Below are 20827 nucleotides of genomic sequence, written 5' to 3'. Positions count from 1 at the left end.
ACTGCCTGCAGAAGCCGCATTGCCCACTGGGAAAGAATAGGAATATAGATAGACACAATATCCTGGGTAATACAGAGGGAGTACAGCCTGTGTTGCACAGAAGGGCTATGGGTTAGTGAGCAAACACCCCTTATTTGGGTATCCCATACTTACATAGTTGGCCTAGAGCAGACCCCAGGAGAATTCCCACCTGGAATAGATTCTTCAAGCCCCTACTAATTAAAGACAAAAGAAAACAAAAAACAAAACTGGCCTAGATAGAATGCAATGACGAGAGTCTGAGATGGATCTCTGGAAGTTTAAGGGGAAAAGGGATGCCTGGCAAATATTCCACTTCAATTTCTACAGGATGGAGAATATGAAGGTGCAGAGCATGATGAATATATTGATGGTGATGAGAAGAATCTGATGAGAGAACGAATTGCAAAAAAGTTAAAAAAGGACGCAAGTGGAAATGTTAAGTCATCTGGAGAGGGAGACGTGAAGAAATCAGTTAGCCGCAGGTGAGTCAATTACTGTGTGTCAGACAGGTGTCAGTTTGTCTTTTTTAGACTTCACTTTAAATTAGTATGAAGTCCTCTATTCAACTTATTTTTTTAAGCACTATTTTCATAATGTTTGATATGTATGCCATTTGTGTGTTAGCCTATTTGGAGGCCTTAAAGTACTTATAGCAGTGGTCCCCTGAGTCAAATTCTACTTCATTTCTTTCTAATCTCTTCTTTAAAAGCCACTGTAAATTTTCATATGTGGGGTAAACAACATATTAGTTACATGTGGAAGGCCATGAAATGAACAGAGTGTTCTATAGAATAAAAAAAGAAGTCCTCAGATTTAGGTGAGTAAAATTTGTCAAAATTGCTTGTGAAAGTATGTGGGCCTGAAAACATTCTTAAATATCTTTTCAAGTCTGATTCGTACTATATACATCTCCTAATCTCAGTGGTATCATGAAAGAAATGTCAGCAAATGTGTGATGATAGTTGTTGAGTTTTGTGACTCCTGAAATTCAATTTAATTGAAAAGCTCTCCTTTGTGATTCTGTTATTACAGCTGTATGGTATACATTTAAATAATACTGCTTTAACTATCTTATTATTTATTTGAGAGAGAGAGAGAGAGAGAGAGCATGCCCACAGAGAGAGAGTGAGAGCGAGAAACAGACTCTCTGCTTAACAAGGAGCCTGATGTGGGGCTCCATCCCAGGACTCTGGGATCATGACCTAAGCCAAAGGCAGATGCTTAACCGACTGACTGGGCCACCTCGGTGTCCCTAAATTATATTGCATTATAAAAGGTTTTCGGGGCACCTGGATGGCTCTGTCAGTTAGGTATCTCAGAGTCATGACCTCAGGGTCCTGGGATCGTGCGCTTTGTCGGGCTCCCTGCTCAGCAGGGTGTCTTCTTCTCTTTCTCCCTCTCCTTCTGTCCTTCCCACACAACTAGTTCTTTCTCTCTCAAATAAATAAGTAAAATCTTAAAAAAAAGGTTTTTTTGGATTATACACATTTGTTGATAAAATAGATGTAACTACATATAAACAGTATTCTTTTTCTCTATTTCTGTTTTATATAGAAAAACATTTTAAAAAAGAAAAACTTAAAAATGAAAAACATTTCCATGTTTTCATTGCTTCACTCCCTTAATGTTTTCTTTATGTAACCAGAAAAGTAATTCCCAGAAATTCCCACTGATAGTATAAGCTTCTATATTCAGAAATAGTAATTAAATATAGTAGATTACCTTTGGGCCACTATTGACAATATTTTAGCGCTTATGCATCACATCAGCTCAGTAAGTTTAAGTCAGATTACATATACAATCAATATATTTTTTTCTCTCTTTCATTCAAGACATGTATTTTCTGATTGTTAAGAGCTATGAATTTTTTAAAGATTAGGTTTATAATGTGACAAAAATATATTTTCAGTTTTTAAAAAAGATTTATTTATATTTAGAGAGAGAGAAAGAGCACATATATGGGGAGGTGGTGCAGAGGGAAAGGGAGAGTATGAATCTCAAACAGACTCCAAGCTGAGCACGGAGCCTGAGCACGGGCTCTGTCTCAAAACCCTTGAGATCATGACCTGAACCAAAACCAAGAGTCAGATGCTCAACCAACTGAGTCACCCAGATGCCCCCATTTTTAGTTTTTAATAGATGAAACAAATAGTTGTTATGTTTAAGTGCTTAATTCCTCAATTCTACTGTCTTATTGGCTTTCATAACAATTTCCAGTACTACACCTGGCTTCCTGCTCTGTGAAATAAGAGTAACTCCTTCCACTTACTCTTTTCTTTTCCCCTCCCTGCCCTTTTGAGACCGATCCTTAGTTTCTTCTCCTCTGCTGCAAAGGGAAAGGAATCTCTCTACCCAAAGTGATTCCACCCTCTTTCCCATCTTTAGTTTTCTCTCTTTACTGGTTCCTTTCCTTCAGCTTACGAATAGACTTAAACCTCTCCCAGCATTCAAGAGTGAAAACAAACAAAACTATTCCATTTTATTTCCTGTTCCCACCTTATTACTTCCTATTTATTTCTAAATATCCAACAGTTAGATTCTCCCTCATCATTCCACTGAAACTACTCTCACTAAGGCCTTCTAATTGGCAAATCTAATGGCTGCTTTGCAATTTTTGTTTTTCTTGGTGTCTCTGCTGTGGAATATTGGGCATTTTTTTATCTCTTGTCTCTTGAAACCCATTTTGTTGCAGAACTTTGCTACTTAAATTGTGATCTAGTAACATTAGTATCACTTGGGAAATATTTAGAAATACTGAGTTTCAGGCCCTGTCCCACACTTGAGGAATCAATCTGCATTTTACAAGAATCCCAGCTGATCTGTATGCATACTAACTTTTGAGAAACACTCTTCTAGAATACCAATTTTTAATTCCCCTGTTACTGGACTAGTTCAAGTTTGTATATCATCTTACCTCCAAGGTCAGCAACTTGGTAGTACCATTTCTGACTCCTTAGGGTGTACATATTACACCTTTCTTTTCTTTTTTTTTTTTTTAAAGGAGATTTTATTTTATTTTATTTTTAAGATTTTATTTATTTATTTGACACAGAGAGACAGACACAGTGAGAGAGGGAATCCAAGCAGGGGGAGAGGGAGATGGAGAAGCAGTCTTCCTGAGGAGCAGGGAGCCTGATGCGGGACTCGATTCCAGGACCCTGGGATCATGACCTGAGCCAAAGGCAGACATTTAACACCTGAGTCACCCAGGCGCCCCCATACTACACCTTTTTTTACATGTCTGTGATAGTATGATGTTAGCTTATACCTTTATTTCCTTCCTTATGTACCCTTATTCTGTACTTTTCTTGAAGTTAACTTCTCAAAGGCAGAAAATTGTACCATTTGTTTGTGTTTTTCCACGGTCAAATATCATAGGTCCCCAAATATTTGTATAAACAAATGAACAACATCAAAATGATTGAATTTTTCTTTAACAAATCACTTTCACCTCTAGATCTTGTAAGTAACTTGCTTGTATTTATCATATGGGATTTACTGGTTTACCTATCTATCCCTTGCCTAGATTAAATTTCTCCAGAGATTATATCCTTTTTTATCTTTTCTTTTAAAAAAGTTTTTATTTATTTGAGAGAGAGAACGAGCAGGTGAGGGTGAGAGCAACAGGGAGAAGCAGACTCCCCACTGAGCAGCGAGCCTGACGTGGGGCTCAATCCCAGGACCTTGGGATCATGGCCTGAGCTGAAGGCAGACGCTTAACTGACTAAGCCACCCAGGTGCCCTATGGCCTTTTTATCTTTACATCCTCTGAGTCTAGTATAGTAAGTAGATGGTCCTTAAAGTTTGTATGAATAGATTAATAAATGAATAAATATATCTGTGATGGGGATATTAGAGGAATAGTTTTTCATTCCCAACTTTCTGTTAGATTCCCTGGGGGAATATTCAAAGAAATACTGATAGCTAGGCCCCATCTTCACAGATTCTGAATCATTTGGTCTGAAGGAAAACCTGGACACATCCTCCTCTTTAACTTTTTAGCTTTTAATTAAAGTATATTATACATACAGAATATATTTGTCTTAGCTCTATTTCACAGTGCACATATAATAATTATATAGCTTGCTAAATTTTTACAAACCATATATACTCATACCCATCATCCAGATCAAGAAACAGAAAATTCTATCACCCAGAAATCTCCCTCTTGCCCCATCTCCCTCCCCTCACCCTCTAAGAGTAACTGCTTTTCTAACTTGTAAGAACAGATACTAGTTTAGGGCAACAATACTTTTTAAAATCTCCCCAGATATACTAATGTGCCTCCAGAGTTAAGAACTCTATTCCCCTTTAACCAGAATTAGAGCAGAGATCAATGAGTTAGAAACTAGAGATACAGTAAACACATTAACAAAACTAGAAGCTGGTTCTTTGAAAGAATCAATAAGATTGATAAAACACTGGCCAAACTAATTGAAAAGAAAAGAGAGAGGACTGAAATTAATAAAATTATGAATGAAAGAGGAGAGATCATGAGTAACACCAAGGAAATAGAAACAATATCAGAAATGACTATCAACAGTTATATGCCAGTAAGTTAAGCAACCTAGATGAAATGGATGCATTCCTAGAAACCTATAAACTTCCAAGACTGAAACAGGAAGAAACTGACAATCTGAATAGACCAATATCTAGTAACAAGATTGAAGCAGTGATCAAAAACCTCCCAAAAATCAAGAGCCCAGCACCTGATGGATTTCCTGGGGAATTCTACCAAACATTCAAAGAAGAGATAATACCTATACTCCTGAAGCTATTTCAAAAAAATAGAAACAGAAGGAAAACTTCCAGACTCTTTCTATGAAGTCAGCATTACCCTGATCCCCAAACCAGGCAAAGACCCCATCAAAAAGAATTTCAGACCAATATCCCTGATGAATGTGGATGCCAAGATTCTCAGTAAGATACTAGCTGATAGGATCCAACAGTACCTTAAAAAGATTATCCACTATGGGATGCATCCCTGGGATGCAAGGGTGGTTCAAAATTCACAAATCAATCAATGTGATAGAACAAATCAGTAAGCAAAGACAGAAGAACCACATGGTCCTCTCGATTGATTCAGAAAAAGCATTTGACAAAATACAGCATCTGTTCCTGATTAAACTCTTCAGATTATAGGGATAGAGGGAACATTCCTCAACTTCATAAAATCTATCTATGAAAAACCCACAGGGAATATCATTCTCAATGGGGAAAAGCTGACAGCCTTCCCTTTGAGATCAGGAACACCACAAGGATGAACACTCTCACCACTGTTATTCAACATAGTACTAGAAGTCCTAGCAACAGCAATCAGAAAATAAAAAGAAATAAAAGGTATTCTAACTGGCAAAGAAGAAGTCAAACTCTCTCTCTTTGCAGATGACATGATACTTTATATGGAAAACCCAAAAGACTTTACCCCCCCCCCCCAAAAAAAGACTTTACTCCCAAACTACTAGAACTCATATAGCAGTTCAGTAATGTAGCAGGATACAAAATCAATGCACAGAAATCAGTTGCTTTCTTATACACTAACAATGAAAACACATTTACTATAGCACCAAGAACCATAAGATACCTGGGAATAAACTCAATCAAAGAGGTAAAGGATTTGTACTCAAGGAACTACAGAACACTCATGAAAGAAATTGAAGAAGACACAAAAAGATGGAAAAGCATTCCATGCTCATGAATTGGAAGAGTAAACATTATTAAAATGTCTATACTGCCTAGAGCAAACTACTTTCAATGCCATCCCAATCAAAATTCCACTGTCCTTTTTCAAAGTGCTGTAACAAACAATACTAAAATTTGTATGGAACCAGAAAAGACCCCAAATTGCTAAGGAAATGTTGAAAAAGAAAACAAAACAAAACTGGGGGCATCATGTTGCCTGATTTCAAGCTATACTACAAAGCTGTGATCACCAAGACAACATGGTACTGACACAAAAAAGAAACATAGACCAGTGAAACAGAGTAGAGAGTCCACTCTGTGGTCAAATAATCTTTGACAAAGCAGGAAAAAATATACAGTGGAATAAAAGACAGTCTCTTCAATAAATGGTGCTGGGGAAATTGGACGGCTATGTATAGAAGAATGAAACTTGATCATTCTCTTACACCATACACAAAGATAAACTTGAAATAGGTAAAAGACCTCAAAGTAAGGCAGGAATCTGTCATAATCCTAGAGGAGAACATAGGCAGTAACCTCTTCGACATTGACCACAGCAACTTCTTTCAAGATATGTCTCCAAAGGCAAAGGAAACAAAAGCGAAAATGAACTTTTGGGACTTGCTCAAGATCAGAAGCTTGAAAACAAAACAAAACAAAGTCAACAAAACAAAGAGGCAACCCATGGAATGGGAGTACATAGTCACAAATGACACTACAGACAAAGGGCTGATATCCAAGATCTATAAAGAACTCCTTAGACTCAACACCCAAAAAACCAGATAATCACATAAAAAATGGGCAGAAGACATGAACAGACATTTCTCCAAAGAAGAACGTACTAACAGACACATGAAAAAATGTTCATCATCATTAGCCATCAGGGAGATTCAAATCAAAACCATATTGAGATACCACCTTACACCAGTTAGATTGGCCAAAATTAACAAGACAGTAAACAGCATGTGTTGGAGAGGATGTGGAGAAAGAGGAACCCTCTTACACTGTTGGTAGGAATGCAAGTTGGGTACAGCCACTTTGGAAAACAGTGTGGAGATTCCTTAAGAAATTAAAAATAGAGCTACCCTATGACCTTGCAATTGCACTAGTAGGTATTTACCCCAAAGATACAAATGTAGTGAAAAGAAGGGCCATATGTACCCCAGTGTTCATAGCAGCAATGGCCATAATCGCCAAATTCTGGAAAGAGTCAAGATGCCCTTGGACAGACAAATGGATAAGGAAGATATGGTTCATATATACAATGGAATATTACGTCTCCATCAGAAAGGATGAATACCCAACTTTTGTATCAACATGGGCGGGACTGAAGGTCATTATGCTGAGTGAAATAAGTTAAGCAGAGAGAGTCAATTATCATACAGTTTCATTTACTTGTGGAGCATAAGGAATAACATGGAGGGCATTAGGAGAAGGAAAGGAAAAGTGAATGGGGTGGAGGGAGACGAACCATGAGAGACTATGGTCTCTGAGAAACAGACTGAGGGTTTTAGAGGGGAGGGCGGTGGGGGTTTGGGTGAGCCTGGTGGTAGGTATTAATGGAGGACACATATTGCATGGAGCACTGGGTATGGTGCATAAACAATGAATCTTGGAACACTGAAAAAATTAAATTAAATTTAAAAAAAAAGACTACTCCCCACTACACACATACTCCCTTGATTATTTCTGAGGCACAGAATAATGTAAAGGTGGGTTTTTAAAAATCATGCTGTCACTTCAGATAATTTTTGCAGTCTAACAGTGATATAGGACACTTACGTCAACTAAATTTAGTTTTAATCTTTGAAAAACATAAAATGGTCAGCATAGTGGGACTCAAATAATTTTATAAGAACTAAACTATGACACTTGAGTATTTCTGATGTTTTTAAAAGATATGTGCTGCTAAAGACTCAGATCAATGTCTTTCAACTTTTCTGTACATTTAGATCACTGGAGAACATGCTCCACCCCAGACTAAGTCAATCAGAATTTGTGGAATGGGATCATACGTTTAAGAAAGCACCCCAGGTTATTCTAATGTGCACTCAAAGTTAATTGTAAGTTTGGGATTATTTGGAGCTTATCTTTTGGAAAATCCTATTTTAAAATTGATTATAAAGAATTATTTTTGCCTGTAGGTGGAGCTCAACTGCTGCGAGTTCATTCTGTAAACCAAATTGAGTTGTCTGCTCAATGTTTTTTAACATCTGTGTATTGATTTATAATAAACGACCAAAGAGTAAAATCAGATGTAACAAGCAGACCAAATAGTTAGAAGTCAATGGTTTGTTGTGATGATTATAATCATTACGGAAATTCAGTTTTTTTGTGATTTCTATCAAATGTAATTATGGTGTGATTTCTCTTCTAAATTATTTTCATCAAGTTGAAATATAAATAAAAAAATTACTAACATACCCTCAAATTATAATCATCAAACGTTTGATAAAAATGTTTCAAGGTTAACTGGAATGGTATTAGTTTTGGTGTTTGAACAGGTTCCAGTTTCATTAGCTATGTTCTGTTTATCCATCATATTTGCTGATCTTCTTCATAAAATGACTCTCTTATTTGGTAAAATTAAGTGGAATTTGTGTTTTAGTTACGATCTGTGTTAGTTGGATATGAAATATCATTATTATGATAGCACCAGGAATTTAGATATGGATATTGAAGTTGAAATTGAGATTAAAGATCTGATGAATTGGGGCGCCTGGGTGGTTCAGTCGTTAAGTGCCTGCCTTCAGCTCAGGTCATGATCCTGGGGTCCTGGGATCGAGCCCCGCATTGGGCTCTCTGCTCAGCAGGAAGCCCACTTCTTCCTCTCCCACTCCCCCTGCTTGTGTTCCCTCTCTCTCTGTCTCTCTCTCTCTTGCTGTGTCAAATAAATAAATAAAATCTTTTTAAAAAATCTGATGAATTGGATTGAATTTAAAATTATGAAGCAAGGGAAAATGTAGTCATAAATACCTCCTGAGTATACTCCGGGAGCCCTGGGTGAACACCCAAATTAGATGTTACCAATTGTTGTCTCTCAAGGGTCTCTTTGTCAGGTTTGGCATATTACTAGAATTTCTTACTTCCCAGGATTTCTGTCCTTGAAAACATTTGTAACCTTTCTTTCAGCCTTGGGAAATCTTTTAGTCTTAATATGATCAGACATAGGAAGTACAGATTCAAAAAGATAATACAATATTTACATTTCAGAAATTTAGAAGATAGTGGGACACCTTGGTGGTTCATTTGGCTAAGGGTCTGCCTTTGGCTCAGGGTCCTGGGATTGAGTCCTGCATCAGGGTTCTTACTCAAAGAGAAGCCTGTTTCTCCCTCTGCCTGCTGCTCCCCGTTTGTGTGCTCTCTCTCTGACACAAAAATTAATAAAAAATCTTCTAAAAAATTTAAAAGATAGTGTGCATTTTTAAACTATAGTACAAATTTTAAAAGATAATATAGTAAAAAAGATTGAAATCCACAGATATTTTAACAATGCTGTATGAACCATTAGAATCATCATCTGCAGAAGTGCCCCTCTTCCTCTCATTAGAACATTTACAAGCAACGAGTGCATTATCCATTGAGAGCATTTCGTCTTCCTATTACTTTCCTTTCCTCCAAGACATACGGAAGCAGATGGTAGGAAAGAGGAAGAGAAAGACATGTGAGGCCCTTATAGTGGGTAACTGGACTCTGAATAAAGAAAATTTGCAGTTATTATTTCTTTGGTATGGAGTAGTAGTGGTCCAAATATTGTATTTTCAGGAAATATTTGGGTTTATCAGTAGGTACTAAGCTTTGGAGCCATCCTAATTTTAATGAAGTTTTGCATGGTAACTTACACTAGAGATTGATTTTATTTTTTTGTATGTTCTTTCCTAAGCAGTCAGCCTATTCTCAACATACACTGCCAGACACTGCAAGAACTGCTAAGTGCCAGACAGTGCTAAACTCAGGAACACAGAAATAAAGGAGAAATTATTTCTTTCTGCAAACATTCATAATATAATATAAAAATGAGGTTATAAACAATTAATTACAATTAATTACTAATTCATCATGTCAAATATTCTAAGAGACATGCATGCATGCAAATTATTAAGGATGTTAAGTAGGCTATATGTATTTCTGGAAAAGATGAAAGTACCAAGTCAAAAAGAGTTGAATGTAAAATTGCCATTTTTGTAGATCAAGAACAGCTAGCAATTTCATAAGTTATACCCTAATGCTAATAAGATAAACCATTTAGAAGCACTATTGGAAAGAAATAACATTTTAGCATGAAGTCTAGTCCTTTAGTGTTGTATAATCCTCCAGTGTAGACTAGATGGTTTATTTTACTGCCTTTATCTATTTCATTTAAAATTTTGGAATAGTAACAATTATAAATCATACCATCATTTGGCATTTCTGGCAAGCTTCCATTTTTCTTATGTTTGGGTCTTTATAGCAAGGATTTTTGGATATTCTGAACAAAACTGTTTCTTGGGCTATTCAAAATAAAAAAACACTTTTAACATTCCCAGTTGTGGGGCCCCTGGGTGACTCAGTTGTTAAGTGTCTGCCTTCAGCTCAGTTCATGATACCAGGGTCCTGGGATCAAGTCCTGTGTCAGGCTCCCTGCTTGGCGGGGATTCTGCTTCTGCCTTTTCCTCCCCGTGCTGTTCTGCCTGCTTGTGCTCTCTCTCTCTCTGTCAAATAAATAAATAAATCTTTAATAAATAAATAAATAAATAAATAAATAAATAAAATGCCCAGTTGGTTCATTGAGAACCTTAATCCACATCCAAGGACTCACCTTCAAAGTAAAAGAAAAAAAAAATCCTTGACCTTCAGAAATACAACCACCCTGTTTTTACAATTAGATTTCAGATGGCAGACAGGAAGCAGTGAAATGCACACGTGAGGAAAATTCTCTTGTCAAAATGGGGAAGAGGTGTTTGCATTTCTTTAGAATGTATTGACTTCTATTACTCTTGAGAATTATGTTCCATTGATCTGGTAGTATAAGTTGTTTTTGGAGAATGCAATGTACATTTGAAATGCAGTATTGAGATTATGTGCAAAAAACATTAAGTTATTCAAGCATCTGAGGAAGTGTTCTCTACCCTGGAAATCTAGTTGTATTGAGTTTTGAAATTCATTGTTTTCCTGCTTTCCTTGTGTATGCTTTGTGAATTCACCTATAAATTAAATTGGCAAGTATGCCAGTTGGTGCCTGGGTGGCTCATTCAGTTAAGCATCTGACTCTTGATTTGGGCTGAGGTCATGATCTCAGGTCCTGAGGTTGAGCCCTGCGTTGAGCTCCATGCTATTCCAAGATTCTTTTCCTCTTCCTCTCCTTACCCCTCTACTCTTCCCCCACTTGCACACGTGCTCTCTCTCTCTCTCAAATAAATAAATAAATAAATAAATAAATAAAATCTTTAAAAAAGTAAATTGGCAGGTATAATTTGGATAAAATACAGAACAAAGAGGCCTCTCAAGATGCAAAGATCTTTGTTTAACACAAAGTTAAAAGCACTTGAAGTTACACATGGGCCTAAGAGGTATTTATAATTAGTGATTCTATTTTTTCTTTCTCTAGTTTTCTCTCTGGATCCCTTCCCCCCCTAATTGTTCAGGGATTTTACCACCTTTCAGGTATGGTTTCGCTTATGCACAATAAGTTCTTCCTTTGTACTAGGCACTGTGCTAGGTTATAGGATGCTCAGATTACTGTGTCTGAGTTTCTTTACAAGTTGCTTAGTGTCTAGTAAAAGGGACAGTTGTATGAACAGATAAGGACTGTGAGGTATTCCTAGATGCTGTAGCCAGACAGCTATTGTTATTCCTTGTTCTACAGTGTGACCACTTTGCCAACTCAATTTATTTCTTTAATTTAACCTCCATAACAAAGCTAAAAGGTATAGTCTATATTATGATTCTCATTTTTAAAGTGAAGAAAACTAGACTTATGTGCATAGAAAATGGCAAGTCTGGTACTTGAACCTGCAGTTGTCTGACCCCTCTCTACAGCTGTTGGTTGGTCAGGGCCAGCTCACAGTATCTAGCTGATGTGTAACTCTCACATGGGATGTTTCTAGCAAAGGTATGACATCATGTTAGAAATACTATTCTGTATGAGTGTAGAGAATGGATTGGAGGAAGGAGACCAAAACAGAAAGATTATTACATTCATCTAAGGGAGAGATAATAAGGGTCTAATTCCCTAAAGCAGTGTCTATGGGAATGGATTTAGAGATAATAGAGATAACAGATTTGGATATAGGAGACCGGAAGAAAAAAGATACACTCCAGATGACGCCTAGGTTTCTGGCTTAGATAACTTGGCTGAATGGTGGTGATAAGCATTGGGATAGGAGTTCTAGGTGTTTTTAGTGCTCCCTTCCTTTTCATCCTTTTAGTCCTTCCTGATACTCTTCAATGCCCTGCATATAAACATACTGAATTGCTTCCTTTATTAGTCAGCTTAATTTAGGTTATGCTATGGTAACAAACAACCCCCATATCTTAGTGGGTTAAAACTAGTGTTTGTTTTCTAGTTCTGGCTACATCCTGGTAAGATCTGTGGATAAACTCCCCAACACTTACATTCATGGGCCCAGAATGAAGAAGCCTCTTGCTGAGAGGCACAGCAGAAGCAAAAGAGTGACGATGGAATCATATGCTAGCTCGTAAAGTTTCTGCTTAGAAATGGCATCTATCACTTCAGCATTTCACTGGTGAAAGCAAGTGATGTGGCCAAGCCTGGTATGGTGAAGTATAAACCTTTCCCAAGGAGGAGCAGTGAATGCTTAGAAACAATATGTAATCTCCAGGCTTTGTGATTTAACCAGGAATTGCTGTAAATACCCGTGACTTTGTAATGAATTTAGTCAGCATCTTCCTGGTGGACAGGACAAAAAAAAGACATAATGAACATTACTTAATTGCCATTTTCTGAATTTTAAAAAGAAGAATATCACTTTTGTAATTATCACATACTTTTTAAAAGCATAAAATTCTAAAGGAAATTCTATCTTATCTGTCTTTCCATATGGGGTAGAGAAGAACACAATGATCTTCCACGAGTTTCACAGAAAATGCAGAAACACTTCATATGCACGGAACATCAATCAAATCATAACTTTCTTATTAGGTACCTTAAGGATCCTTCGGTTGTAGTGAATAGAAACCTACTCAAAAAAACTCCCATTTTTCTAGAAAGGGATTTTACACATTAACTGAAGGGATTTCTGCATAAAGGAATAGAGAAGTTGCACAGAATCTAGATAAAAGAATTGCATCAACCCTGATATGAACGGAAGCCCTGACATGAACTTCTATTTTCTCTCCTTCTACAGCCTCAACTCTCCTTTTCTTTGTTCATTTGTTCTGTTACTTTCTACAGTCTTGTATTTTCTCTGTAGGGTTCTAGTCTAGTATCTCTTGCAGTTCAGTCCTTCAGAAGTAAATTAACTTAATTTCTGTGTCCCACAGCCTGACTCTCCAGAGAGAGAATCTTACTGGCTTGGCTTGGGTTAGCTATCCATATATGTTATTGAGAGGACGGTGGTAGTGGAGGGGCTCTGGAAAGCCATGAGATGCGGAGGTGTGACAGAGGTGTCTTGTCCTTTCACTATCCACTTCCCTTCTTATTTAGTAATGAGAACCCAGATATCTAGCTGGACTCATGACTGCCTCATTAAAAGATATTCACGATACTCCTTTGTAGCAAGGCAAGGCCTTGTGACCAAATTCTGGCAATGAGAGGAAACAGAAGCATATCACACTTTCAGGAAGTCATTTCTAAAGCAAAGAAAGAAGGGGCTAGCCTTGGTGGAATAGAGAGGCTGAAAGAGCCTGTGTCCTTGAAGACCTCATGGAGCCACAATTCTAGCTCAGATTGCCTATCTGGAGTTGTTCAATGTGGGATAAAAAAACATTCAAGTTATTTAAGCACATTAGTTGGAGTGCAACAGAACCTAAACCTAACTGATACAGTAAGGCTGTTTCTTCCAGGGTTATGAGTAGGGTAAGTTCTCTGTGGTGGGCATGTGGACAGAGAGGAAATGAATAGCTGTTCCATTATTTTTAATAGCTTTCTTGGTTGGTTTTCAAGTTATTGCTGGAAGAGAATCGTATTAATTAATAATACCCAACATCTTCACTGCTCTTCTACTTTTGGCTGATCACCTTGTTCCTTATTTTATTATGAAAACAGAAATGGTGAGAAAAATTCCTCATTTTCCCACCAACAGTGTACCCCTCTGCATCTGAATTCATACGCTTCTGGCAAAGGCAAACCGTTACTCTGTGCTGTGGTCCACACACCATCCACTTTTTCACACACTTTGGCCAAGCTATTATCCACCTTACTCTTGTGGTTCACTTCAAATGCTGCATATTGTCTGTCCTTCTTGCTGTTTCGTGGACATGCCAACCCCATTCTTTTTCAGGCCTTTTTCAGTTACCTTCAGGTAACTTTGGGTTACCTCAGCTTTAGAGTGTCTTCTCTAAAATAATCTTAGTAACCATTCCTTCTCTTCATGCAGTTTCTTCCTCAAACATTGTCTTTTCCGACCACATTATTTTAAATAATTCCCTCCATGCCTATCAGGGGTAGATATGCAAATAACCAAGACAAACTTTTAAAATTTGTTTGGTTTTTACAAAATGCATCTGCTAGGATCCACACCCTTCAAAAAATAAATACACCAAACAAACAAACAAAAAATTCATCAGTAGTGCTAGGATGTGATTGGCTCATAGTTTGTATAGCCAGATAATGAGTGATGAAAATACACGTTACTTTGCCTTTTCCTATATGTTGGGAACATTAGGTGAAATGAGGATAAATGAGGTTAAAAATTAAGTTAGGATCCAGATTATCTGTCCTCAAAGCTAGGCTCAGATGTTTGCAGAAGACAAGGTCACTCTTTTCTAGGGAGACAAAGTGAGAGGGTCTCTTCTCTCAGCCAAAATCAGTTTTCTATAAGTTCTATAATGCTTTAAAGAACCTTTGCCATAATATTTCATCAATATTAATCTGAGTGGATTTTGTTCTATTTTGTTCACTTTATCAACTCTTTGCCTTTATTTAAGCTTGTCTTTTTAAAAGCAGACACAATATAAACTATTTAGTAATGACCTACTTTGAAGAGGAATCTCAGAATTCATTACAATTCTTTCCTACCTTTTTGCCAACTTTGATCCATTAGTAGTATTTGATCTCTCTTCTCGCCTTAGTTTTTATTGTTAAGATACTGCTACACCATGTGTATTAGTTCATTCAGTATATTTGTGCATTCATGTTGATTTCAATGTGTTTACTATTTAAATGTACCTATTTGAGTGTTAAACCTTAAATAGGATTTCGATTATTATTTTTAGGTATGTCAGTGGCTTACTAGATTTTTAATCTAATTTTGTATTTGATTTATTATTATTCTATTCAAGTTTTTCTTTTATTTTAAAGATTCTTAATACATTTTCCTGGTATTGCTAATTGCTAATTTTGTCATGTCAGGTAGTTTGCTTTTCTGTTTTAAAATTTATAGTGTTGATTTAGGTGCTTCTTTAAAGAATTATTTTGTTTAAACAGTCTCAAATTTGTTATATTATAATGGGTAGATTTCTGTTCTTACTGAAAAGTACTTTTCTTAGGGTCAAAGGCAGATATTAATTGGCATATAAGCTAATGAACAAAATCTTTTCTCTTTAATTTGTATTTTCAGTTTACACACATGTGCACGCACACAAGCACACAGTCAACAGACAGGAAGTTAGATTTGTCCTTTGCGGTATATTTGATTTTCTGGAGTCTGTGAAAAAGAATGTTTTCTTAACTATGAAAATTGTATAATGACTTCCTACCAATTTTTCTTCCTTTTAGATAAGCATTTACTTTTTTAGACTTATTAATCATTAAAAATCAATAGAAAATTTCTGGATATGCTTATTTGTTCACAATATTAACGATAACTTGAAATAATTTAAAGACAGTCTTTGTTGAAGGGAATTAAGAAGAAAATCCCTTGGCTTGGCTTCAGAGAGTTTAGAAAGATACAGTGTAGGCCTCATACAAAGACTAGAGTGTTACAGTCCTTGTATTTTATGTCCTGCTGCTGTATGATAACTCTCCATTTTAGTTGTAGTGTATGTACTTGCTCAGTCACCTAGATCTATAGCCGACCTGTGGAAGGACATTTAGTGTGATAGAAGGTAAGAATGTCTAGTCCTGATGCTGCTGGAGAGTGGTCCAGAAATTGAAAGCCAAGATAATATTGCGAAGTTACTCACCAGCCTTAATTGTTTGGCTTGATGCTCAGTATTATATTCTCAGGTAGGATTTATCAGTAGTCCAGTGAAGTTTTAAAAATTATATTTTCTTCATTTTATTGTTTTAGCTTATGTTGTATAGTCTGGAAAGAATTTTGGAACAAAATGTGTTTACATTTAAGTAGATGTTTAAAGGTTTTGCTCATCATTTTTGTATTGAATGAATTACTGAGGAAAATATGAATATTGCTTAACCTTTTCCTGTATGTTGGGAACATAGGTAAATAAAGGTACATATTTAAAAGTCAAATTGGATCTAGATTATTTGTCCTTCCCAAGGCTAAGTTAGATGTTTGCCAAGACAGGGTTACTCCATTCTAGAAAGACAAAGTGAGAGAGAGTCCTTTATTCTAACTAAACTACTCTTGCTTCTAAGCTGTGCCAGTGAGTAGCAACAGTTTTAAGGAACAATAAAGGGACTTAACACCTGTTACAGTAATCACAGCCTGTAGCAAAAATTAAACACTTAAGAGCCTAGCCTCCAGAGGAGGGTTACACCCTAAACATGGTGAGACTACAGTATTACCACTTCAGGTCTTTGGTGCTGTGGCCATAAGATGGAATGATATCTGCTTTACCTTAATTCTTGGACTCTTAAGATAATAGACAGCCTTTTATAGTTATAAATGCTTCTATTAACTCAAAATAATTTTCATAAAATACTGATGAAATACTGCTTATCCCCCCAAAATGCATAAAAGAATGTATGAGAAGATTATTTTCAGTTTGTTCTTGCTAAAAGTTTTTAAAGTAGCATTTGAAGAATGTTTATAAGTTCATACTGTATATATCTTTGAATTGTTCTTTTTTAAAACACTGTAGCTGCTGAATTTTAGATGAAGACCTGGCACCTAAACCAGGTTAAAATAAAATGCAAGCAATTACCTCCCCTGCCCCCCAGCTATAAATTTGACTTGGAAATAGATTCTGCAAAAGAGATTCACCTTATCTGGGCTCTTTAAAGTTGAAAACTCACTTTCAAGGCAGAGTAGTTACCTAGCCTTTGAATATTATTGCATTCTTTTCCTGCTTCACATTAGTCAGTTGTTTAAGTTTACTCTTTATTGTTGCTGCATTTCTGTTTCTAAGTCTTAGAACAGAAAGCAGTCCTTATTTGGAGCTATGATACCTTGAACTGAGTATACTTAAGTATATGCCATTTATAAAAATCTACAGCATTATATACCTATTAAATCATACAGAGGGAAAAAATAGATGGTTACTGGATAAAGAGAGAGAGAGAGAGAGATCAATAGAAGAGAATAAAGCGCCCAGAAATAGACCCACACCTACACAGATATAATCAACTGATTTTTGACAAAAGTATAAAGAAAGTTTGAGAAATGATAATCTTTTAACAAATAATGTTAGAGGGGCGCCTGGGTGGCTCAGTGGGTTAAAGCCTCTGCCTTCGGCTCAGATAATGATCCCAGGGTCCTGGGATCAAGCCCCACATCAGGCTCTCTGCTCAGCAGGGAGCCTGCTTCCTCCTCTCTCTCTGCCTGCCTCTCTGCCTACTTGTGATCTCTCTCTGTCAAATAAATAAAATTCTTTAAAAAAAAAACAACTAATGTTAGAGTAACTGAGAGTCTGTGTGCAAAAAATTGAACATTAACACCTACCTCTTTCTACAAAAATTAACTTCTAATGGTTCACAAACCTAAAAGTAAGACTATTAAGCTTCTAAAAGAAAACATAGGAGAAAATCTTTATGAACTTGGGTATGCTAATGAGTTTTTAGGCACAAAAAAACATGAAGTCCACTGATAAATGAACATCATCAAAATTAAAAAAAACTTTGGCTCTGGAGAGGTTGCTTTTAAGGAATGAAAAGACAAGCCACAGAGTAGGAAGCAGTATTTGCAAATTACACATCTAATAAGAGATTTGTATCCAGAATATAGGAAGAATTCTGAAAACTCAACACTAAGAAAACAAACCCATTTAAAGAATGGACAAAAGATCTGAACAGATATTTAACCAAGATATATGAGGCAAGCAGTATATGAAAATGTTATATGTACATCTTTGCTGAGATAGACCACTACTGCAAGCAAGGATTTAAAATTTGTATGTATTATTACTTCACATTTTAGTATATAGTGACTAAGGAGCTTGAAGAAAACAAAGGTTAAGGCTTGTCTGTTTTTTAATCTGGAACTTGACTAATCACATCTACCTGCAAGGAACCTAGAGCTTAGATTCTAATATTGGCTCTTAGATTTATATTTTACACAAATGTCAAAGTTGCCCACCAAAGTATAGGAACAGAGTGGTTTTGCAAAGAGTAGGGGAAGAATGGTGAAGCTAGACAGCTTTCTAATCTTTCTTCAGTTGTGTTTGTAAAGTTTAACTTACGCAGGATTACTCTCCAAACAATGGACAGTCCAGGATTTAAACACATATATTTGACTTAACTGCCATATTATACCTCCCCTGAGATGAGGCATTAAAATGGAATATTAGAATTTGGGGTGGGGGTGCAGGATGCAGACTGTGCATGCAAAAGGATTGGTGAGAATTTGATATCCTGATATATGTGAGAATTTACATATACAGGGACACATATCTGCAGGAATTATGGTAGGAAGTTATTAGAGGAGTAAACTGGGGCCAATCAAAATGGGCCTTGTATGGCATACTTAGAAACTGGACTTTGTTCTTTAGATGGTGGAAAACAATATAAAAGTTTTAAAATTGGAAAGTGACATGATTAGCATTTTGTCTTAGAGGGATCATTGGGGTAGTAGCATGGAAAATAAGCTGGAAGGAGCCAAGACGAGAGGTTAAGAAGACTGACCAACCAGAATACTGCTTTAATTGTCCAAGTCCAGGTAAAATATAATGAAAACCCCAACCAAGACAGTATTCTATTTGCAAGGAAATTTGCATTCAGCAAACATTTTCCCAAACATCTAAAATATGCATGTGGTAGATAGAAAGATAAAGATACTCCCCTTGCCTACAAAAAAGCTCTCAGCTGAGCCAGGCTTTATAACACATACATACACAATGAACTCTATATAAAGTCGAGGTTCAGAGAAAGTACAGTAGCTCCATGGAGGAGGGAGAGATTAATTTTGACTTTAGGGATCAGGAAGTCTGCATGTATGCAAAGTAGACAGCATTAATACTAGGCCTTGAAGAAGGGGCAAAGTTTGAATAAGAGGAAATGGGTGGGAAAGGGAATTTCCAGTAGAGGAAACAGAGAAAAGTACAGAGTGTATTTGAGGAACAACCTGTTGTGACTAGAGAGGATATTGTTGGAAATAAAGATAGAAAGATAGGTTGGGACCAGATCATGAGGTACCTGCCAGGCTAGTAAAGTGCAAATATAACTCACTTTGCTTTATTTATGTGTACAGGAAAACATAGATCAACCTCTTTTTTCATTTAAAGTATGCCAACTTGAAAGACTCAAGGTTGGGTGAATACTGGATTTCTACATTTTTGGACAGGAGATATGTGAGTAGGAGGGTTTGGTGAGATGGCTGGAGTAGAGAATCATGTTTATTTTAGTTTTTATAATTTGAAAGTGAACGCTAAATCCCTATAGTAAATGAGGTGGTAGTTTAGGGGGAGGAATGAATCTACCTAGTGACAAGATGAAAACAAATTTTGTGAAATAATACATGTGAATTACTTTAAAAACATGATGCCGGTGATGGCTGGTGATTATAGAGTTTAAAGTGCCTTTAGTGACCCACAATCCAACCTTAACAGCCTTAGAATCGCTCACTTTCTGGTAGCCCCTTCCAACCATGCCATATTTCAAAATAAAATGAAAACTTAATGCCAGGTTAAATGTCAGTGGTTATTAAGCATATATAACAACCAGATTAGTATTTAAGGTGATGTATGTAATTAAAGGGGCATGATATCAATGAAGTAGAAGAGATAAACCCAGTCCACAGGGACAATTTGGGGAGACAAGCCAAGCATACCTAGAAGGAAAATGAGACACTGGTGTCCTTCATAAGCATCCTGGCTCTCCCACCTGCCTCCCACATCTCTCCTACACTACAGAGAATTACTCTGAATCAGATGTGATTTGTTACTTAAGAAAATAATACATTAAAAAACACAAAATGGCATAGACAGACTGAGTACTCTAAATGCATAGGAAATCCCAAGTAGAAATGGTGTAGAGTCAGATGAGGTTTATTAGTTTTCTTGAAGGTTTGTTTTCAGGCAGGTTTATACTGCCAATTGCCAGACCACACACTGGAGTAAGCTGATGATACCAGTAATTTTACTGGTAAAATAAATACTCTCTTATAAGATAATGAGTGTGCTAATTTGTTGCGCTTTACTTAAGTTGTTAATGACTATTTTTACCTCATTTGTTTCATTTTGAATGTTTATTTTAAAAATGGAAGTATTATTTTTGAGAACATCCTGTTTATAATAAAAACTTAATGACAACTACATAAAACAAAAATAGCATGTCTACAAATGTAATTATGGACATGTTCATTTAAGGAAACAAATTTAAAAGATAAAATTCTAACTTTAGCTAGCGTATGCAATGGTTTTATTTTAGAAAGATAAATGTCCTTGCTGAAAATTCAGTGATGACATTTATTGCTTAGGAAAACATGTTGCTATATTTTTCCCTCTATGTAATTTTTAATATAGCACTTACAGAAACACTTCAAATCTTACTAAACAAAACAAACATAGAATGTCACTTTCTAAAATGAAGTACTGGTAATAAAGTTTACTGTCTACTCTTAACACTATAGTTCTGCTTGAATATTTCCAATGTGAGAACCTTGGTCTGTCAAGAGTTAAGATACAG

The 20827-nt window shown here is 36.3% G+C and overlaps 1 protein-coding gene across 2 annotated transcripts in view; it reads left to right on the top strand.

Annotated features, from left to right (window-relative positions):
* CWC27 (CWC27 spliceosome associated cyclophilin) overlaps positions 1-20827 on the top strand; it is a 193796-nt gene that overhangs the window by 31392 nt on the left and 141577 nt on the right. For both annotated transcript variants that reach the window (XM_004764556.3, XM_045075284.1), the window contains exon 10: positions 349-503. In XM_004764556.3, the coding sequence (XP_004764613.1) occupies positions 349-503 (155 nt within the window). The remainder of the gene's footprint in view (positions 1-348; positions 504-20827) is intronic.

The sequence above is a fragment of the Mustela putorius genome, unplaced genomic scaffold (assembly GCF_011764305.1).
Source record: "Mustela putorius furo isolate JIRA1106 unplaced genomic scaffold, ASM1176430v1.1 tig00000145_pilon_pilon_pilon, whole genome shotgun sequence".
Classification (NCBI taxonomy): Eukaryota; Metazoa; Chordata; class Mammalia; order Carnivora; family Mustelidae; genus Mustela; species Mustela putorius.
Note: the sequence above shows the minus strand (reverse complement) of the source record. Positions and strands in the feature narration are given on the sequence as shown.